General features: G+C 37.3%; 1 protein-coding gene across 1 annotated transcript; it reads right to left on the bottom strand.

Moving 5' to 3' along the window:
• Positions 1 to 23,351, bottom strand: HADH (hydroxyacyl-CoA dehydrogenase). Its single transcript, XM_087935958.1, has 8 exons — positions 23,212 to 23,351; positions 16,423 to 16,551; positions 14,791 to 14,948; positions 9,254 to 9,380; positions 7,548 to 7,637; positions 6,202 to 6,274; positions 1,738 to 1,854; positions 1 to 1,127 (listed from the first exon to the last, which is right to left on the bottom strand). The coding sequence occupies exons 1-8, from the start codon at positions 23,326 to 23,328 to the stop codon at positions 1,009 to 1,011; spliced, it is 930 nt and encodes a 309-aa protein (XP_087792084.1). The 5' UTR covers positions 23,329 to 23,351; the 3' UTR covers positions 1 to 1,008.
• Positions 23,352 to 23,778: the final 427 nt, after the last annotated feature.

Genomic DNA, 23,778 nt, shown 5'->3' with positions numbered 1-23,778 from the left:
TTTAGCATCATGTCTTGCTTTTTATTTAAGTCAAGATTTTTTTCAAATTTAAATCCTCATTAAGATACTCCAAGGATTCTGACGGGCACACCAGAACTGAAGGGAGGTTCTCAACCATTAAGGGCAATGCTATTGTTCTGTCCTATTACAGAACATTGTTAATTAGATTTATAAACTGCATTTTTCTCTACAACTGGCAAAACTAGCTTTCCATTTTAGCTTTCCACTCACCCCAAAATACTTTGAGTGATTTTCCACGGCTGCAGATAGATACAACCTGTTATTTCCTGTTGCTTGTTCATTGACTTAACCACTGCATTGTATTGATTTTTCAGTGTCAAAACAGTTCCTGCAAGTTACCATTTAGTATTACATTTTAAGGTGGTCTATTTATATTTGTTTAACGTGGAAGTTATCTTTTCTCCTGTTTTTTAAAAAAAGTCCCTCCTGCCTTCTTGCTGTTCATATTCTGTAGCAAACTTGTGTTCTATGATGCAGACACGGACATGCAGATTGATTGATATACAAAGGCATAAAAAGAAAAAAAAGAATAAATGGTATATGTGCTGAATCTAGCTATATACTAAAGGAATATAATTTATTACTGAATAAAGTGCTGAAAAGGAAAATGTTAAATTCATATTCTGCTTTTACACTGCCACCTACTGGTGGGGGTGGGTGGGTGGGGAAATCAAAGCAACTCTATATTTGAAGTATTTTATTCATATTAAAATTTCTACTGGTTGGATGGAGGATTATAAATCTGAGATGTGTTTAGATCCATGGTAATTTCGAAAAAGGCACTTCAATGTGTAAAGCTCCGAATAAATCCCAGTGATTTAAAATACCATAAGGCTACATTGTGGAAATAAATTGCTTAGCGTTTATAATCAAGATACAGCACTGACTGGTTTTTGTGGCCCTGATTAAGCAGTATTACAAATACTGTATGGAAATGCTCAGCAGCTTTCCTTACGCGTGTCAGAAAAACATGGCACATTGGAAAGTTCATTTGTATTTGTAAAATCCTTCACCAGTCTTCTTTCCAAGTTTCTTCTCCTCTACCAACTGATTTAGAACCTGGCTTGGAGCAAAAAGAGGATTTTCCGGTTCCAATGAATGCCATCCTGATTAGAGAGAGGGAAAAACATACAGGCATTAACACCTCAATCTGATAACGTGTCACAGATATTTATATATTTTTCAAACCTTCTCATTCAAAACTAATTACATTTTTTAATAAAGTGATAAAGCTGGCTGCCATACTTGTACGCAAAGCAACAAGAGAATTTCAGTTCAAATATTGCAACCCTTTTAAAGAAGACTATTTTCCAGTTAAGTTAACATTAAGGTAGTTAACTTAATCCGATAGACAACTTGGCAGGTCAAAATAACAAAGTGATCACAAAGGAATTGGATTATTAATCTTTTTTTCTGGGAATTTTACACATAACAAATCTCAGGTTATTCATAATACTCTTAAAAATTGAAGAAGTGGATAAATATTCATAGGGTTCTCATGTTTTTATCTTCTGTTGTATTGGCCAGTCAAGCCGGGCTCCGGCCCTTGCTTTGGTTCCACAGTTATATGTAGAAAAAATATCAGAATAGTAAGCAGAGACAAACTGATCACATTTGTTGTATTAAGTCACTGTGTGAAATATCGCACATCAAAAACAAGTAATTTTTTATCCAGCGTGACTGTTTTTACATTTTCAAACAGAATGATATACATACCATCTATAATGAATTTACTGGTATCTAAGCCGACATAGTCTAAGAGTTCAAATGGGCCCATAGGATAACCTGCCCCAAGTTTCATGGCAACATCAATATCTTCCTTTGATGCATCTCCTAGACAAAAGATTTAACCGTTGAATTGGCAGAGTTCTCTCTCTTTTATTTTATTCATCCATCAAATTTATATAGCTGCCCATATCACTAAAAGTGACTCTTGCTGGTGAACAAGAATCGAGTTTATAGCACTACATAACACAACACAACTCCAAATCAAAATTATAGTAAATCAGCAGTTTTGCAGAAGAGTGTTGACTAAGGCATTGCATTATTATATCACAAAGCCTCCAAAACTGTGGGCCAGAGAAGCAACCAATAAACAGTAGAAGCTTCTTGCCCATAGTTCAAAATGGCTTCCCTTTGAGTATATTTACCTAGCTACCTAACAGTGTCTCTAAAGAACAAGTCTCATGCATTGCAACAGCAAGAATAACAGTCATCAAGAAAGTGAGAAGTACACAGAAACCCACTTCTAGTCTGGCATTCACTACATATGCTAAATCATCCCAATGGCAACATGGCTGATCTACAAAACCAGATATACACATTTTTCCAGGTCTGACAGTTAAAGGCTTTGTCTTCTGAATAATGGGAGATATATTAACCATATTTATTTTATCATAAGCATTTTTGTTCTTTTTTTTAATGTTAACTTTCTCATATTTTACCAAATGTTGGCAGCATGTGGCCCACAAGTTTTCTACTTCAGTGAAGAAAATGTTCTCAGCAAAGTGAAATTTTGGAAACCAGCCTGTCAGAGCTTTTATCTATTCCACATTAAGCCATAAAACATTGCCAGTGTAATCTGACAATTAAAACATTATTTTAATTAGATGCTACCCTATTTCTTGTAACAATCATTTGAATGTATGTGTTTCAATTCCCTCTTATAAAGTATTTAAAGTCAAAACAATAGCTGGATTCAAGCACTACCATTAAATAAAGTTCAATAAATTAAAAAGTTTCAAATCAGAAAATAAACCCATTCAGTTGTGCAAATGTAATGGTTGATTAAATTTGGAATGCAACGTTTTGTGGCAATATTTTTGAGAAAAAGTTCTTTATTCAAAATCAGTCCTTTTTAAAAAAAAAAATCACTAATTTATTCTTATTCTGCCTTTGAGCAGTAATTAGCAATATTTGTTTATGGATAAGCAAGAAATACAGCTAATCTTGCTTCACAAGCTAAAAAACACTTATAAGATCTACAAAGGAAGCATTTAATATCTAAAATATATTTACAGGATCTTGATAATGGAAGTCTTTCATCTGTAAAGAGAGGAAAGGCTGCCTTCCAAAGAAAATGTTTGAAATAATATTCTTAATAGCAGACAATCATAAAAGGGAGCTTAATCCTGAATAGTTAGAGAGGGAAGTTCTATTTAGCTCTTTATATAGCAGCCATGCTTGCTTTGAAGAACACACAGCTTACTTCAAGAGTTAACTGGCTCTTAGGTTTGAAAGAAAAGGACAATAATTATCCTTATTATCCTGTATTTCCAACAACACGGCAACAAGCAGCACACATCTTCCCCATCCTGGCTGCTCTCCAGGTGTGTGGACTTCAGTTTGCATAATTCCACATGATCCACTCATTGCCATGCTGGTCATTGAAGGCCAAACATTTGGAGGGCACTAAACTTGCAGAATATTGAGTAAAAAATCATCCAAAGTTAGGAATCTTCCAATTTTTCACAAAGTCACTCCTCGAGGCAGTTTTGTGGTAGTTTTGGAATCAAGTCATGGAGAGTCACCTTAAAAAAACTAAGAACTTTGTTCTATTCTACTTTAAAAGGTAAAGGGTCCTCTTACACATACGTGCTAGTTGTTTCCAGCTCTAGGGGGTGGTGCTCATCTCCGTTACAAAGCCAAAGAGCTGTCCTAAGACATCTCCATGGTCATGTGGCTGGCATGACTAAATGCCAAAGGCGCACGGAACACTGTTACCTTCCCATCAAAGTAGTACCTATTTTTCTACTTGCATTTTTACATGCTTTCAAATTGCTAGGTTGGCAGAAACTGGGACAAGTAATAGGAGCTCATTCTGTTATGCAGTGGTAGGGATTCAAACCGCCGATCTACTGACCTTTCTGACTGACAAGATCAGCGTCTTAGCCATTGAGCCTAGTTCAATTTAGTTGACATCAATTAATCTATTCCAGGGATTAAAACACCCCATCACCCTTTTGTTTGCTTGTATACTCACAATCTCACCAGGTTCAGCACTTTTAGGTCAATCGCTTGCAAAATGAAACCTTACTTCATTCAGCATTGCAACTATAATTTTAATATGGATTTTTCTAGAAACATAAAAGGCTAATTATACCGTACTTCCAATTCCAGCAATAAGCACCAGAATGTAAATTTATTTCCCTAATGTCACAAGAAGCTTTTGGAAATGGAGATGGAGAGGGTTTTTATTTTTTAAAAAAACCCAGCAGATACAGAACACACATTACCCTACATAACAAAATTGGCTGGAAGGAAATGAATTTTTTTGCACTCATTGTCATTTAAACAGAAATTTGAAAGAGGTCTCTTAGGGAAGTGCACGAAATGGAAAATGTATTTTGCCAAACAATTCTGGGTGCGCTGTTGCTCAGCAGAAACAAAATCAGGAACATTTGGATTGTTCCTGGTTTGTGTCAATCTCTTTGCTTCCGACGTGGCAAAAAGTGCAGCAGGCTGCCTCCCCTATTTGGAATCTCCCCAGTGCCTCCCCTCAGGAAAGATTTTCGTGGGAGCAGGATGACTGGGTATCATAGATAACTAAAGGGAGGCGGGGAAGGGAAGTGGTGGGAAGACCAGGGAAGTGGATGGGCTGTTTGGATATGATGCCCTTGAAGACAAGGAGTTTGGCAATGACAGCTACAGGAAGATAGGAAAAGTAAAGAGATGGAAAGATTGAGCAGGCTGGTCCTTGGCTTTTTCCTGCTCTTCCCCAAACATACACCTCTGGCTGGAACATGCATATTTTGATTTACTGCCCGACTGAATAGCTTTTGTTTGGAAATAATTCTGTATGTAAGGTTTTGTTCAGCTACACTAGAAACAGTAATTCCTACTACATGAACTAGTGAGCTTTTTGAAGGGTCTATCTATGTGAAAACAACAGAAGACTCCTAAATAAAGCAGCTTCATTCTAGGATTTCTCCCAGGGGCTTTGCAAAGACTTCCTCAGTTTGGGTCTAGTGTGGATGAAGGACATAATACTGTGGAAGGTACCAACTTATCAAGGAATAATTTTTGGTTTCATACATCCGAACACTATTAGTATACAGACCCTTCACACCCCGGACATACACTGTTTCAACTCCTTCCCTCAAAACAACACTATAGAGCACTGCACACCAGAACAACTAGACACAAGAACAGTTTTCCCCCCAAAAGCCATCACTCTGCTAAACAAATATTTCCCTCAACACTATTCCAACTATTTACAAAGGCTGTACTACTATTACTGTTAATCTTCTCATCACTCCTTATCACCCATCCCCTTCCACTTATGACTGTAATTTTGTCACTTGTATCCTTACAATTTATATAGACTGTTTCCTAGTATGATTTGATTGTTGATTGTACCCTATGATTATCATTAAGTGTTGTACGTTATGTTTCTTGATTCTTAACGAATGTATCTTTTCTTTTTACTGTGAGTATTTACACCAAGACAAATTCCTTGTGTGTCCAGTCACACTTGGCCAATAAAGTATTCTTTCTTTCTTTCTTTCTTTCTTTCTTTCTTTCTTTCTTTCTTTCTTTCTTTCTTTCTTTCTTTCTTTCTTTCTTTCTATCTATCTATCTATCTATCTATCCATCCATCCATCCATCTATCCATCCATCTATCCATCCATCCATTTATCTATCATCATCTATGTCTGCTAGAAGTTACTATCTGCTAGAAGGATCACTATCTAAGTGGAGAGGTATCTCTTGTTGTCCAAGATACCTCAAGAATCCTTAAAATAATCTTACAAAGTTTGAAATCTTGGGAAATGGCTAAATGTCACCAGATTTGGCCTTTTTATTCTTAGGAAAAGACATTTTATTTGTAAACCCACCTTTGTAGATATTTGTAACCCACCTTTACTATTTTTACAAATAACTCAAGACAGCCAAAATACCGTCTTCCTCCATTTTTCCCCACAACAACTCTGTGAGGTGGGTTGGGCCGAGAAACAGAGTGACTGAGGTGACTGGCGTAAAATCATGCTGGTCATAAAAGACATGGAAGTGAAAAGAGGCGACAGGCACAAGAAAAACCTGCTTAATTCTCACTAGAACCAAAGTCAGCTATCAGATTTAAAAAAAGAAAACATAGGCAAGGTGGTGGGCGTTGCAGTCCCAAATATTGGTGGAGATGTACATGTATGTTGGTAGATTGACGATTTTCTATAACTTTACCCTTCTCAAAAAGCCGAACTGCTTCCATCAGGTAAGGCAGAAGAAGTCGATTCACAACAAAGCCAGGAGTATCCTATGAAGAAAAAAAAAAAACCTCACCAGGATTTATGGTAAAATAGATCACTTTTACAATATAAGTATTACTGGCAGTCCCCACTTAACATTCTTCATTCAATAACCATTCAAAGTTCTGCAGTTTTGCCAAGCTATTGCTGAATGAATGGTAGTTATGGACAGTTCTCAAAGTTATGGTTGTTGCAGCACCCTCTGCTGATCAAAATTTGGGTGCTTGGCAGACTCATTTACAGCTATAGTATGTACTTCGGTTCTTCCCACCCACCTGTCTCTCTCCCCCATTTCCATTCTTTGGGCAGTCCTACGCTCTGTTTCCTACCCCTGCAATCCCTCACACCAAGCTCTTCTCACTGCCACCTCTGGCCTCCTGAAGAGACCAGGTGCACCTCAAAAGCAGTAGGGGGAAGAAGACTTTGAAAGCCAGCTGGGGAGAGCAGTGGGGATGATAGGGGTAGGCACAGAGGTGGTATTCAGCAGGTTCTGACCAGTTCTGGGGAACTGGTAGAGGAAATTTTGAGTAGTTCAGAGAACCAGCATATACCACTCCCTGCCACGCCCACCAAGCCAGGCCCACAGAACCGGTAGTAAAAAAAAATGAATCCCACCACTGGGTAGGCAGCAGAGGTGGAGTACAGGAGAAAAAGATGTTCAGAACTGAAGCAGCAGCAAATGTGGCAGGTGTGTGGAGGTCAGTCATCACCTAACAATAGTGTGGTCCTTGCCCAACAACCACAATCAGGCCTACCAAAACAGCCACTGCTGGGTGGCATAGTCATGTGATGTTCTGCCTAACAACCACTTTGCTTAACGATGGAAATGCATGTCCCCATTGGGTCTGATAAGCAAGGACTACCTATATCACGGGGTCTTGGCAATTTTAAGACTTGTGGACTTCAATTCCACAAGTGCTGGCTGGGAAATTCTGGGAGTTGAAGTCCCCAAGTCTTACAGTTGCCAAGTTTGGAGATCCCTGGCCTATATAAACAAATTACTTACTCTTTTTGTTACATATACAGATGGCTACTATCAACCTGCCATTATTGTATAGTGGGAGAAAAGAGGAAACAAGGCCAGGTTCATGTTAGACTAAAACCAGGCTTCATAAAATATTCTAGTAATATTCTTATAGTTCTATACCACCTCCATCTTAGGTGGTTGGGTGGTTTAGCATCAAAAAATGTGCTTCCAAACTGAGATCAAGGCAAAAAATCCTCAGGGTGGCCAGGTGTGAACCTACTGCACTGATATTCTTAATTTTGAGGTAAACTTGCCTTGCACGATATTGGATTTTTCCCGACGGCTCTGCTGAAATCCATGAGAGACTCAAAAGTCTTCTGGCTCGTCATCGGCGTCTTGATAACCTAGCAGCAAAGACATTATCAAAGTGAAGAGACTTTCCACAATCTCAAAAGCAATTTCATACTGCATCATGGTATAGGAGCGAGATTTAACCAAATCAGACTTCATTTCTTTAAATCTCAAGTTCAGATAGTCCTCGACTTACAACAGTTCATTCACTAGTTATGCAACCCCCGAGCTACATAATAAAAATGGAAGTTAGAAATAGGGTAACAAAATAAAAGATGGCATGTTAAAAGAGATAAGTAAAGATGATAACTAACATGTTGAATATCACTATGTTAACATTGTATAATCAATAGGTGGACATTACTATGTTAAAAATTGCAGAATTAATATGCAACGAAGGATGTTGTAACTTTGACTACTGTTTAACAAAGATATTTGTACCCAGACCACACACTGTTCAACTGAAGATGGAATGATTGCATTAAAAATAAAAAAAATATTGCAAAAAAACCCCACCCCAGTCCATTTAGTGATTGTTCAAAGTTACATCGGCACTGATAAAGTGACTTAGGACCATTTTTCACACTTATGACCTTTATAGCATCCCCATGACAATGTGATCAAAATTGAGATCCTCGAGAACAGACTCTTACTTATGACTGTTGCTGTCTCCCAAGGTGATCCCCTTGACAAGCAAAATCACTGGGGAAGCCACATTCCCTTAGCAACCAGGTTACTTATCAACTTATCAACTGTGGTGATTTGCTTAACAACTGTGACAATGTCATAAAATACGGCAAAACTCACTTAATGAATGTCTCACTTAACAACAGAAATGTTGGACTCTATCATGGTCATTAAGTCGGGGACCACCTGTAGTTTTATGACAAGGAACTTCTTTTTCACCACTTCTCTGACGTTTGTTAAGTGAGTTTGCCCCATTTTACGATTTTTCTTGCCACAGTTGTTAAGTGAATTATTGCATTTGTTATGTTAGTAGCACAGTTATTAAATGAACCTGGCTTCCCCATTGACTTTGCTTGTCAGAAGGTCGCAAAAACTTATCACATGACCTCAGGACACTGCAGTCATAGAAATATGAGCCAATTGCCAAGTATCTGAATTCTGACCATGAAAAAGGGTCATAGGTCACTTTTTTCAATGCCGTTGAATTTAGTGAATGGTCACTAAATGAACTGTTGTAAGTCAAGGATTACCTGTAGTCTTGAATATGTATTCAATATCAATATTCAATATCCAAAGCAGGGGTGTCAAACTCGCAGTGTCATATCATCACGTGACGTATCGTGACTTTTTCCCCTTCGCTAAAACAGGGGTAGGTGTGACCAGCACATGATGCATCCAGCCCACAGGCTGCGAGTTTGACACCCCAGCTCCATAGATTCAAGGCACTCAATGCCTGAAGTCCTTTTTTCGCTCGTTGCTATATTTCTCTTTGGTATCTGCTTGGACATTGTTGGGACAGAATCTTAAACCAAATGGCTATTTTATCCTCTCCACACGATAAATTTTACTTATATATTTATTTCCATTATTAATTTGCATCCCAGATTTATTATGCTCATAAATAACTCAATTAACATTTAAATAGCAGCATGCATTGAACACGGCACAAGATTCATTTTAGAACACTCTTAAGATTCCTTACCTCTACAAGCTTCATGAGAGGTACCGGATTAAAAAAATGTAAACCACCAAACTGATCTTGCCGAGTGGTAGCATTAGCTAAGGTCGTGATTGACAAAGATGAAGTGTTGCTAGCAAATATTGTATGCCTGGGGAGAAAATAACATTCACCTTATGTTAGTTGCAGCTCTTCTTTCTACAAACATCTAACAATGTTTTACTTTTAATTTAATATAATAATTTACTTTTAATTCAACAAGATTGGAAAAATGAAGAAACATCGCGAGACGAAGCGATAAATAGGAAGATACTAGATTGTGCTGAAATGGACAGATGTACGCTAACTATTAACACAAATAGAAGACACAGAATATTATCAAACAGGGACTTTATTTTACCAGTGGTTGGAAAAAAGAGGTGGAGATTAAGAATGTAACCTGTATTGTTAAGCAATTAAATAACCCAAATGACACGATGTATTAACAAAATGTAAACAATAGGAAATCAATAAAACATTTAAAAATACTTTTAATTCAAAATGTTGTTCCCCAAATAATTAATCATTTATCATTGCGTTTCTACCTCTAAAATTTGGATAGAAAGAGATGGATCTTCCTGGAGAAAAGCTACTTGGTTCTTTCAATAGTTAAATTAAAATAATGAAGAGTATACATACAAGTTGATTTGGAGCAAATTTGGAGCTTCCCTAGCAGTAAACAATTAAATTAGAAGGAAATGAAACCTAGGGTGTGCAAATAGTGGTCATTTCCTATTGATAATGGGCACTAGCAATTGAACCAAGTAATATTGTGTAAAGTAAAATATAAAAATATTCAAGTACCAATTAATGGCCGGAGGGGAAATAAAGGGAAGCAAGAAAAAAAGGGACTGCTAGTTTGCACTTTTGAAATTTTTATTTTGTTTTTTTTTTAATTGGTTTTCAAAATATTATATCTATGTATATATTTCTTTTTTGTTTTTGGATTTTTTTTGCTTGTTTCCCCCCCATAAATTAAAATAGGGGAGGTTTTAAAAAAATCAATAGTTTAATTACATCCTTTTTAAGATTATTACTATTATTATATTATAAATCCTACCTTTTCCCCCTAATATTTTAGAAATTACCTCACTGCACTTTATATAGATGAACAAGCAATCAATTCAGATAGTCCCTGACTCATTCATTTCATGATAGTTTTAAATTATTACAGTCTCAGAAAAAGTAACTTATGACCTGTGCTTGAACTTATATTCATTGCACTACCCCCAGGGTTACATGATTAAAATCTGGGTCCTTAAAAACTGGCTCTTATTCATGACAATTGCTGCATCTTGTAATTGGATGATCATGATTTGTAGTCTTCCCAGCCAACTTCTGACAAGCAGTCAATTGAGGAAAATGGATTTGCTTATCAATTGTGTGATTCACTTAAAAAGCACATGATTTGCTTAATGGTCATGGTAAAAACTGTCATAAAATTGAATCTGATCGTTTGATGACTCACTTAATGACAGATTCCAATTGTAATCATAAGTCTAGGACTACCTGTAAATTCTTTATTTACATTTTTGTTTCATTTCTATAAGAAGCTATTACATATATTAACTCAAAATTGAGATTCAATATTTTCAGACGTTTATAGTCTATCTCAGTTACATGGGAGTTGACATATGCACAAAGAAAATGGATTTACAGTTAAAAGATAGATGGTTCTGCATCAGATACACAAACACATGGTTCCAGATTTAAATCTGTAATCTGTAATGGTCTATAGGATTACAATACTATAGGCCAATCATAAATGACTGCAATGAAACATGGTCCCCATTTAGAGATAAAGGCATGTCTGTAAACATTCCTTTTGTATGTTTATATTTGCTTTAGCTTCCGTTTCCCTCTTGTATAATTTTATGTATTTTTTAATTTTTATATTTAATTGAGAGAGAGGGAGAAGGAGGGAGAGAAAGAGACAGCGAAAGAGAGAGAGAGTGAGAAGAGACAGAATGCTCAGTAGCAAAATAATTATTGAAAAATCCATATTCTTGTACTCATAAGAACGTTAGCTACAGGCAATTTGCATTCTCTTCTGCATTTCCTACATTCACTAACTGCCCTCTAACTTCATTTCATTTCCCTCTGATCTTTCCTTTTACAGTTTTTGGTTCCTTCCTTCTAAGAACGGATGCACATGAACATACGCTGGTGGTGTACGCAACGGAAAAAATAATGAATACATTCCCAAAGTTTAGTGATGATAATTTTATAAAAGCTACAAATGTACAAACTTACTGCACAGACTGTGATGAGGTGCTTTAATAATATTTTAAGAAAATCTCAGTGACCGAGAGTTCTTAGATTAACACAGTTGGAAGGGATCTTGCAGGTCATCTAGTCCAACCCCCTGCCCAAGCAGGAGACCTACAGCATTTCTGACAAATGGCAGTCCAATCTCTTCTTGAAAGCCTCCAGTGATGTAGCTCCCAGAACTTTCGAGGGCAAGCTGTTCCATTGGTTGGTTGTTCTCATTGTCAGAAAATTTCTCCTTATTTCCAGGTTGAATTTCTACTTGCTCAGTTTACATCCATTATTCCTTGTCTGGCCTTTGGCTGCTTTAGAAGATAGCTTGACCCCTTCCTCTCTGTGGCAGCCCCTTAAATATTGGAAGACTGCTATCATGTCTCCGCTGGTCCTTCTCTTCACTAGACTAGCCATGCCCAGTTCTAGTCCACTCGTAGACATAGAAACCACTAAGGTGAATTCAAGCCAGTCACTCTCTCTAGCTCAACCGACCCCTCACATATGTTTATGAAAGCAAATGTAGAAGGGAACATTATGTACCCACTTTGAGTAGTGAAAAATAAAAGCAGGGTAAAAAATAAACAGGTAGACAACCTCAAATAGTCAAGCCTTCCTTTCCTAATAAACAATCCACATGGCATTCTCTTTTAGAAATCAAATATTTTAGCATATATAACCAGTTAGATATCCTTTAAAATTGAAGTATTCCCCAAAAGAATAAAACTATTACTGTATTTGTAGCATCATCTGACACAAAAGGAACCAAAAGGGGGGGAAATGCTTACATCATTGTCCATTTCAAGCTCAGCAAGAATCTAATCTCTCTGATAAGTCAAGTTTATAATAAACTCAAAGAGTAATCATTAAAATATGAACATACTAGCAACTCAAGGCTAAAAGAAAGGAAAAATGCATAAACTCAACCTCTAGATTCCATGATTACTAGAAAAGATTTATGCACTATTTCATCATCCGATGCATGTAACAGGAATTTAAAATAAAGTGGTACAATGAACAGCCACTAAAAGTCGCACTGCCTTATCAAAGATGCTGCTAAAGTTTAAATTTAATATGACAGGATGTGACCATTATTAAACATACATAAAGTAATCTTAGTCATTGTATTTTGATTGTATTTTAGTTTTTATAGTTCTTGTCCTGGGTCCACCCTCTTTCTCCTGACTCTCCAACTTTTGGGAATGCAATTCCCAAGATCCCATTGAATCATCATCATCATCATCATCATCATCATAACCCCTTGCAGGGTGGAGTCTGGGCAACTGAATGGAGCTACCAGAGTGTTCTAATGGCTAGATGCCTTTCCTGTTGCCAGGGCGGAGTTTGGTTCAGCAGATATATTCCCAGTGTGCCCAGAGAGAGAAATATCTGCCTTTACCTAGGATCGAAGACACAGTCTCCTGATTGTGGGGGCAAGAGCTCCACCTCTTGGCCTGTACCACTCCCCCAGATCCCACTGAATGGCTAGCCTTAAATATTACACTTCCCTGATGAAGTGTACAGACTAATTATTTTCCTGCTTTTCAAAAGATTTGCACAAGAATATAACCATTCTTGTTCTCTGAAGGTAAGCTTAAAATCAGACACCTGGAACTGGGAAGTAAACTGCAGCATGAGGCTTTGCAATATGCTATTTATATTTAAAAATGAAATTTTTTTTGATATAGTTCGCTTCTTTAGGATTCCTGATTGATAAGTTTTCTTTCAAGATACACCATTCCATCTCTAGCCCAATTTTGGCCTTTTTCTATGTTCCTCCAAATTCTGTGCTTCAATCCTAACTCAGTTATTTTAGATTCTTATCACTCTTTGATCACCTGTCTTATTATTTTTTTTAACACATCTTACAATTTTTTTCTACACTTTGCAGAATGTGGCTGTCAAAATTCAACCTACTCTGCTATCAGTTGTTTCAGTTTGCTATTAAAAGGAACGATATGGATATAATGATCTATGAAAAATATAAGCATCAAACAAGCTTGTACTCTATTCATTCCATCATCAACCCTTAAAATCTATTTAGTTGATTATTTTATCAATTATATTTTGATAAAATTGCTCAATTTTGAACAGTAATTCCTCTGAAACAGCAATGATTACCTTTTTTTGGAAGAAAAAGGAGATAGGACTTTGCCTAAATAATTTACCAGAATGATTCTTCGGTGTAGGAATATCTTTTTAATCTTTGATCACAAGTGGAGAATTACACCACTTCCTTTCTTTCTGAAGTTAGTATTTTCACTCAGACCTCTCCTACAGAGTAGAGAATATCTTAAAATAATAAGAACCGTCAGTATGAAAGTAAGATGAATTATCAGCTTCTGGTGAGCAAAATATTATTTGGAATGCTTTATTTGGCATGAAGAGCCTTGGTGGAGCAGTGGTTAGAGTGCAGTACTGCAAGCTACTCCTGCAATTTGGCAGATCGAATCCTACCAGGCTCAAGGTTGACTCAGCCTTCCATTCTTCTGAGGTGGGTAAAATGAGTGGGTAAAATGAGCACAACTACTATAATGTGGGAAAATACCCGAGCAAAGCCGAATGCCATACATACATACATACATACGTATACGTATACATACATACATACATACATACATACATACATATATATATATAGTATTAGTTTATCGAAATATAAAATATAAAGGCAAACAAAAATAATGAAAAAGAAAGTGAAAACAGAAGGAAGAGAGAAAAGTATAGGGGAAAAGGAAAAAAGAAAGACAAGCATTGACTTCTGACTCTTTTTAACACATACAATAATTATAATAACATACAACCTCTATTTTTCACTTTTACATAGTAATATGTACTAGCGATTTCTATAACAATAAATCTCTCTAATCAGCAAAACCGAAAATCAAAGTTTCATTTTTTTTCACCTCAAGAACAGATCCTGAAGCAGTTTCCAGGTATTAACAAAATTGGTTGTAATATTTTCTTTAACGAAAGCATCTAGCAAAGCTGCTTTTCCTTTGAAATAAATAAATGTTCATTCTCCCCATTTCTCTTAAAACAGTTAATATTTTCAACAGATTATTTATGCATCTGGTCAAAAGTTTATTTGGGTTGTGAACAGGAGGGGGTAAATCTGAACATCAACCCTGTATTTAAACTTCTGTTCTTAGACTAATCATCAAAATAATCAGAAGGTACAGTACTGCAAATTAATATTTCATCTTTCTAGTTGGTAATGACTTTTTGTATTTATCTTGTCTATAACAATTTTAAAAACATACTCCGCCGCAAACTTATCCAGTGTCTTGAAGAGCTCAATTTTGGGGGCTAAGTGTTCCAAAATGGCCTCCACTACAAGGTCAGTGCTGTGGACCACAGAGACCGGATCCGTATTCACAGTTATATTCTTTAAGGCCTTCTCAACAAATTCTACACCAGCCTGCAAAAGTTGGAAAAGCAATAAAATCTGTTTACTGGGTGTTACATTTGTCTGCATAAACAGAAGCTTACTTCAACTTTAACATGGTTTATTTGAGCTTTATTTATTTGCCAAATTTATCAGAGTGAATTTGATTTAAATCAATTAAATTATGATTTAAATCACTAGTAAAAAGGCTTGATTTAAATCAACTTGATTTAAATCATAACTTTTAAAGAGCTACTGTCATCTCTGTCCCACAGCAGCACCTCCTCTGATCCGCTGTTGACTCACCAACAGTCCCAATATTGCAGAACATAAAGCCTCATGCTGCATAACTAAGCTCAATTTCATGCTGAATAAACTAAATTATTAATGCATCTTAAATAGAAAACTGTTTTTAGATTTTTACTCCAAAAGCATTTTATTAAAAGAAATTTAATAAAAAAATTAAAAGTCTGATTTAATTCAAAAAAATCTATTTTTTAAAAAAATAATTGATTTTTATCCACCCTGAAATTTATATAGCTACCCATTTCACAAATGTAACAATAAAGCCAATAATTAAAAAATCTTAAATAACAATCAAAGCATGTAATAGAGTGTGATTTTATAAAACATTAGGAATCTGTTTGTGCACACTGAACTGATACAGGAAACTAACACATTATTGTTTGTCCTTCAAGTAACAAAATGCATTAGAGAAAACGAAATCACTGGCAGCTTTATGTCCTCCCCTCCCCCCAAATAAATGATGAAATTCCACCTCTGGGGCTTCACACAATTTTCCATGTGCAGCTGTTCTGATTCCCTCCCTGTTTGGCAGCACATGTTCCAACTGTCAGCACTGATATCTATCACTATGGCAGAACTTCAAAGATACAATCACCAACACACCTGAATCTGAGCTTTTCACTCTATACAATCGGGACATTTGCACCATCTCTTTCAAAAAATATTAATGCATAAAGCAGGTGCCTCTTGCCTCAACTTTTGGCTTCAGACACTAAAGGCAACAAGCTTTGAAGGCAACATGCCTGAAGCAAAAGGTGGCTGCTACTGAAATGCTCAAACTTACAAAGCAATGAGAGCAGCCTGATGCACTTTAAAAGCAAGTATTCTGTGCGTTGGAGCAGAAAATCACTGACAGGTCCAAAAAGAAGCAGTATGGTTGTTCTACTTCAGTAGGTTTGGCTTCAAAGGGGAGATTAGAGGCTACAAATGCATATGCAACAAGTAACCTGCAGAAGCACTTTTTGAGAACTTTTTAGAATGGTTATTTATGTTGGATTTTTTTTTTAAGTTTTAAAAAAATCAGTACCTGTTTGGTTTTAGTTTAGCTTTCCTCATGTCTCCAACATTTTATTTCTGCATAGCAGCCTTCCTTAATCTTGTGATCTCCCAATATAGTTGAGGCTCCTTTATTTTATATTAGGGAAAGTTGGCCTGAACATGAAAAAGAACACTACCCTTGTCAATATTTATAAAAAGTCACCTCAGGTTTCTCTGCAAACTTTTTCTTTGATAGTTTCTTCAGACTATCCTCAATTTGTTTCTTGGACTTATTTAATATTTCATCTGACTGGTCCACTAATACCACCGTGTGGCCAGTTGCAGCAGCAACCTGTAAAAAAGATAGGAAAGGGAGAGGAAAAAGAGAATTTAATCCATTTCCTACAAAAATGTGATGGACTCTAAGGTGAACATCAGGAGTAAGTGGAAATTTAAGCATGGTGCTGCACAAAAATGAAATCATTTTACCGTATGTCTCAAATATCATCCAAGCAAGCTTCCTGAACAAGCAAAGGACCCAGCTCCATAAAAAGAGACTCCATTATCTTTTGATTGGCCTTCTGTTTTCAGAAGCACCTTTGAATACAGTTTTTAGGCTCCTCCTAACATTTGTAGAGACTAAAGTGTGAATCCATCCTGGAGAACTTAATTCAAAATCTAATAATAATAAATCAAATTCAAATTAACCAAACTTCTGTCCACTCTTCCCAAATACTAAAACTTAAGTAAAAGCAGAAACTTCTATGCTAACCAGGGGGGAAATAACAAAGCAAAATAGGAGGATAAATTCCAGATCAAAGCAATATATTTATCAGATATACACAAAATATTGACAATTTTTGATAAACATTTACAATTTCAAGGATTCCATTCACCTCCCAACCTCCATGTGTTAGTTTTTAATGCCTTTTAAAATGCCAGCAGAGAATAATAGAATAACAGAGTTGGAAGGAACCTTGGAGGTCTTCTAGCCCAACCCCTGCTCAATTAGGAAATCCTGTATCATTTCAGACAAACGGTTGTCCAAGCAAATCTGATAGCCACTGGGTAGGCCCTGCAACAGGAAAGGGCAGCTTCTTTGGTCCTAGTATATGACATTCCATACAGGGACAGGACCTGGAATATCAATCTCTACTTGTCCTAATTAGGATATTACTTCATAACGGTTTGTTTTTAAGAAATTAGATGAACACCATCATCTTCATAATTCCATAGTACTGTTAGTCTCAATGGAGGGAAAATAATTAAAGCCAGCTGTCCAGAAAATGGCAATTACAGTACTGTATCTTACTTATACTGTGATTTTGGTACAAGCAAAACACAAGAGACGGGAAGGGAACATCAAGCCTTCCTTGGTTCGGACAGATGGTATAATTGCAAAAAGAAAAGAAAACACCTTACTCAATTTGTTTCTGGAATGACCACACTACTATTTTGCAATCAGCCAAAAAAGACGAAACATTGTTTTTTCTCTAAAAGCCTTAAATGGAAACACTTAATTTTTTTTTTTAGAAAAGTTACATTTTAACATGTATTTGCCAAAGCCAGTAAGGAAAATGTAATCTTTAAACCATTAAGTCTTCTTCCTTCTAAAGGAATCTGTCGGTAATGCATAGGGTGGATTCACACACTGTGCTGAGTGCTAAAATGGTTTGCTCTGCACTGAGTTAGAACATTGTGTGAAACTGGCCACTGTGGTTTATAAATTTCTCTAAAGTCAGCCAATTGTGGTTTACTTAACCATAGTTAATATAACCATGACTCAACACAAGGAGTGAATTTGTCCCTTAAAATGTTGTGCTTGGAAATTTGCACAATAGTGTTTTAAAACTAGTTTTTAAGTTATATAATTATCCATGGTTTGTATCATCCATATGGGTAGTACATTTAAATTATGGTAGCCAACCATACCCATCATTATGAAATGTGAATATGGAGGCAGGTATTTTAATGGGTGCAACGCCCTTAGCAGATAGGCTTTTCTATTAGAATGCCTGATGTGTCATAACAGAAGATACCAATCATTTATGAATGAAAAAAATAATAATAGGAAAACAAAATTAGGGTTGAAGCTAACATTAATTTTCTCCTTCCATTACCAATTTTTTCTCTGCCCTCTGCATTTAGTAGGGGTGTCAGACTGGACCCATACAAAATGGGCCTGAGATTACTCTGTACAAATGCTAGTCAAAAAATATTTCTTAATAATCTATCTGAGTATTTCTGAACTTCATAGATATGTGAATTTCGATTTCCTAAATTCTCAACACATTCGTGCTGGTTGGAAATTATGGGCGTCATGTTCACATACCTGTGGTGTGCCCTGGATAAGGATGGGCAGCATATGGCAAAGAGCTATAGCAAAACCATTTTGCACACTTCAGTCGTATTTTACATCCCTAAATATAACTGTGTGAATTTATATTAATGCATATGTCAATGAAGCTTTTCCATTTATCGGAAATATTATATTATATTGTTCTTATGCTTCTCCTACTCATTTTTCTTCCTCTTCCTTTCTCTTGGGCCATACCAAACCATCTGCTGAATACTTTGTTCCATTGGTAGAGTGTCCCACCAAACACACACTATATACTTAAATCAAGTAACGAACTGACTCTGCTTAAGGAAGAAACAGATCTCTACATGCTTAGTTGGGTTCTCCGGGCTTTGGGAAATCAGTGCCAAGGTACTAATCAGGTTTTGTTTTTGCGGACCTTTTAGCTCATGTCCCAGCAAGGCTTCCTCAGTGGTTTACAAGTAGGAATTGTTTTCTGACAATTATATATATAATGTTTTAACTCGGGAACCGGGCTGGGGGGGCGGTGGATTGGAGTTTTTCTAGAATTAAGTAGATGCTGGGAAAAGTGGTGTCTCTGTTTGAAATGGTTAACACCATTAGCTTGCTACATCTGGCCTGTTTCAAATGCATCACTACCGTAGATGGTAGATCTCATCTTTGCTATTCCCATTTTTTTACTATCAGTTCTGTGGGCATGGCATGGCTTGGTGGGTGTGGCAGGGGAAGGATACTGTAAAATATCCATTCCCACCCCACTCCTGGGGAAAGGTTACTGCAAAATCCCTATTCCCTCCCCACCCCACTAACCTGCTTTCCAGCTCCATTCTCCTGTGCATGGCAACAAAAGAAGACCCAGCCCAACAGCTGGGACTCGGGAGACAGAGAATAGATGGGGGCGGGGCCAGTCAGAAGTGGTAGTTGCTGGTTCTCCAAACTACTCAAAATTTCCTCTACCAGTTCTCCAGAACTGGTCAGAACCTGCTGAATACCACCTCTGACTTTTTTCTGCTTATGTAAAACTCTTGCTTCTAGAATGAAAAAATGCCAAATTATAACTTTGCAAAAGTTGTGTAAAAGTTACTTCTATTTTCTTACCAATCACCTAATCCCTTGCAGCAAAGGAACAGTGCCCTTGAAGAATAAACCATACAAAGCATGCAGTTGTCTCAGGTTGCTAATGTGCTGTAGTGACGAAACACAGCCTGTGCTGAGAAGGTAAGTTACCAAAAATATTTCTGGGCTAGTCTTTTCTGTGGAAGTACTTATACGAATATCTAACAATAGGCAGATTTATTTTTAAAAAATGGCATTAATCATGTTCTCAAGGACTTAAATCCCCAAGGAATCATCAAATTTAATTTGACAAATCAATCAATCAATCAGTAAAAGCAAGCAATGAAAAGCTGGAAAGGATCATAGGTGAATTATTTTTGCAAGATGATAATTCAAAAGCAACCACTTCATTTACAAGTACATGTAATGTATTAATATGCAGCCTGATACATTCAAACCTGTTACATACTCTTAACAAGACTATTGCAGCCTAAAAGAGCCAGTAATAGATGGAATTAAGAAAAAGGAATGTGCAAAAGTAAAGAAACATTGGACAAAAATACATACATGGTTGGAAAAAAATGTTAAAACAACATATAAATTATAATCCAGAAATATTTTTACTAGGCATAATACCTGAACAATATGATAAAGGGAACTTATATTGGATACTACATGTTTTGACAGCAGCAAGAATTGTATTTGCACAGTACTGGAAAAACAAGGGAACACTTACAGAGGATGATGTAATTCAAAAATAAAATTTAGATTGTGCGGAATAGACAGATTGACATTAAAAATAAAAGAAAAAGAAGATACAGAGTACTTTCAAACATGGGATTTATTTTATAAATTGTTGGATAGTAGAGGTAGAAATTAGGAGCGGGAAAAGTATTATAATACATAAATAAATATGACCTGAAAAACTGATGCACGACCAATTTAAATATAGCAAACAAGAGAAGGGAGATTATTACATGCTAGCATGATATTATAAGGTTAATTTCCCCCAATAAGAATCAGCTTAACCATGGTATTTAAAGCACGTTTAAGCAACAGTACATTACAGTCTTTACCAAAATTACTCATGACTCCTTCCCAAGAACATTATATGTAGAAAACAATGGTCAGATTTACATCAAACAGCATATCACAGTTTGTTATATCCATGTTTTCTTGCATAAACTACAACTAAATTCACAAATAATGTTAATCCAGAGATGAGCAGCCTGCAGTTCCAGAACTGCACACAACCAAGTTTCTTTTCATTGATCCTTGAAACTTTTTGTTCACCATTGTTGCTCAACTTCATCAGTAGTATGATTTCCTACCATCTGGGGTCATAAAAAGGAGCCAAAGCTGCACCAGAAACCCTAAAACAAAGCTATTTGTTTTTAGTGAAAAGATACCTTTGCTCCACATTCTCCACAAAGGTCCAAGGGGAGAAAAAAAAGAGAAAAAATCCTAACTCTGCCCATTCATGCCAGTAGGACACTACATACCAATTCTGGTTTCTTCCTCCTTTCCAGTTATGGAGCCTCTCCAGCACCAAAAAAAATTGCTCCCCCTTCCAAACTATAAACTGTTTTTCAAGCTATAACAAATTAAAGCTATCTATGTCCACTTGTCTTTTTCTTACCCCAACTAACTTGGAACAAAAAGGATCAGAGTGCAAAGATATAGTTATCTTTATTGCATCAATTCCTTAGCAAAGAACGATATGATTAGATACTTGAATGAGACCTACCAACAAGGTACTGTGCAATTTGGAGACTTCCATACTGTTCAGCAGAGCTGCCTGGGGGTTATTGTCAACTTACCGAGAACAGTGCTGTGTATGTATTGCAACGTAATATGGACACATGAAAGACGGACCTTGCATTGTGATAGCACAATACTGCTTCTGTTGCTTTGACAAAAGTTTTATTTATTTGCTAAATTTATTTGCCACCTATCTCGCCATAGGACTACCATTCTGCGGGTGCTTCTGTGGTTTAGTGAAACATTTACACGAATGAGGTCTGCCAACTAACTACTTCAACAAGCACTTGCCGGAACTGTTATTTAAAATCATACAGCTGGAAGAGTCCATTTAAGCCAGCATCTCCCAAAGTGGTCAATATCAGTTCTCAAGGCTTGTCGAAGCTTACCCATTATTGCTGTTGTTATTATTCATAGTACTCTTAAATAGTATTCATTTTTATATAATAAATGGTCGATGAACGAACTGAAACTTCATGAAGTGGTTAATGAGTTGAAAAGTTTAGGGACCCCTGGTTTAAGCCAATGAGCCCACCTCCTCTGCCAGCTATTTGCTTATCCATTTGAGCATTCCAGCAAAGGGAAGCTGGCCATGTTTTTTGACTAGATGGCTCCTTCATTCAACTGTTCCAAATATCAATGAAATTTCCCTGAAATTAATGAATCTGCCTTACCTTAAGGTTGTCCCTTTGGGAAATAGTTAAAACCATTATTTTCTACCAGGCCTTGGAGAAGAGGGAGTTATACAAAGTCCTTGACTGCTATGTTTTGTGGGGATTTTTTAAAGTGTCACTATTATTTATTTATTTTTTCTTATTGGAAACTGCCGCAGTTGCTTTAATTTAAATACTGTATTTTTTAAAAAAACAGGCTATCAGGGTTTTTTTTGGGGGGGGGGCAGCGGAATAAGAGACTTTTTGTTGCCTCTTCAATAAAAAAAGAAATTCTGGAATGGCACTGGTACAAAAACAAATGTTGGGATGAGACTTAGTTTGAAAGTTCCGAGTGTCTATGGAGATTCTCAATCATCCAGGTCATATTTGTCCCAAAGGTGCTTATTCATAGAGGCAATTGGGATTTTCTGGTTTTTCTTTGAAGACGTTTCGCTTCTCATCCAAGAAGCTTCTTCAGCTCTGGTTCTTCAGCTTCTTCAGAGATGAAGAAGCTTCTTGGATGAGAAGTGAAACATCTTCAAAGAAAAACCAGAAAGTCCAATTGCCTCTTGAAAAAAGCACCTTCCTGTATAATTCCTAAGGTTTTCAAAGGAAGTTATAGTAGCATATCCCTTGCAGCTAAAGGTTTTCTCTTACTATACCTTTAGCACCACACCCCCAAACCACATTGGAGGCATGTGCAGTTCTCTTACTAGTGTAGCTATGTTTCAGTTCAGCTTAATGGGATCTTATCTACAGATATCAACTCTGCTCCACCTGCAACCTGGGTTTCTCAATCCCAGCAAAGACATGTGGACTTCCAACTCCCAGAATTTCCCAACTATTCTATTCTACAGTAAAGTACATGTTGCATGAGAAGTATAATTCTCATACTACATACTAAGTGGGCATTCCCGGAGTTGTAGTCCAGCATTCCTGGAGAGCTGCGGTGTCCTTCTCCTGCTCGTGGTTTTGATTCCCTCCCCCATTGCAACATGACTTTAAGATCGCCCTCCGTTTTGGTATTAATAAAAAGCATTTTTTGGCACAGATTTTCGGGCTCTTAGCCCAGCGCTCGGGAAAGCCAATCGCGGTGAGAAGCAGATTTTCCATGCACTAACCAAGGGCGGCGGAGGGCCAGGGAGGCTCTAAGCTGGGCTGCTCCAGCCGACGCCCCTTATTTGCAGCCCCGGAGGGCTGACGGCTCTGTTCAGCAGCTCACCTGGGCGATCCCGGAGCCCATTAGGCCGGCTCCGACCACCGTCACATGCTTGATCACCAGCTTCTTGGCGGCTGCGGTGGAAGCCAGGCGCACGAAGGGACGGGTCGCGAAAGCCATGGCGAAGCACGCTCTTCTGCGAGGAGGAGGAGGAGGAGGCAGCGGCGTGGGCGTAGCCGGCCCTAGAGGCAGCCGAGGATGGGCGGGCCAGCGCCGACAAATCCAGCGCGAGGCTGCAGACCCGAGGGCCGAGCTTCCTGCTCGTTCCTCCCATTTGCCTTTAGTCAGGAAGGCTGAGGTTGGCCAAGGTGGCTAGTGGCGCTCTAGGCCCGATTTTCTCTTTGAGGCGCCTTCGGTGGTTCTTCGGCGCCTCCTTGTTTTGCAGACTCCGTCGGTTGGCAGACCTCATTTGCCCGCAAGAAAACCTCTTGCCTTTGAACTGCAAGGCATTCTCCTTCGAGTACCTTTGGCGACCTGAACAGGTGTGGACTTCAACTCCCAGAATTCGCCAGCCAGCTTTTGGGGAATTGGAAGTTCACACTTCTTCAAGTCACCAAGGTCGAGATATAT

This window comes from Pseudonaja textilis, chromosome 6, assembly GCF_049901715.1.
Source record: "Pseudonaja textilis isolate UNSWEBS1 chromosome 6, rPseTex1.2, whole genome shotgun sequence".
Lineage (NCBI taxonomy): Eukaryota > Metazoa > Chordata > Lepidosauria > Squamata > Elapidae > Pseudonaja > Pseudonaja textilis.
Note: the sequence above shows the minus strand (reverse complement) of the source record. Positions and strands in the feature narration are given on the sequence as shown.

Bases quoted from the DNA above. Each gene is read 5' to 3' on its own strand.
- HADH (XM_087935958.1), bottom strand. From the start codon at position 23,328: ATGGCTTTCGCGACCCGTCCCTTCGTGCGCCTGGCTTCCACCGCAGCC. The intron at 7,638-9,253 runs GTAAGGAATCTT...CTTTGCTGCTAG, and splicing joins CTCTCATGAAGCTTGTAGAG to GTTATCAAGACGCCGATGAC. The intron at 1,128-1,737 runs GTATGTATATCA...CTCTCTAATCAG, and splicing joins CAGTAAATTCATTATAGATG to GATGGCATTCATTGGAACCG.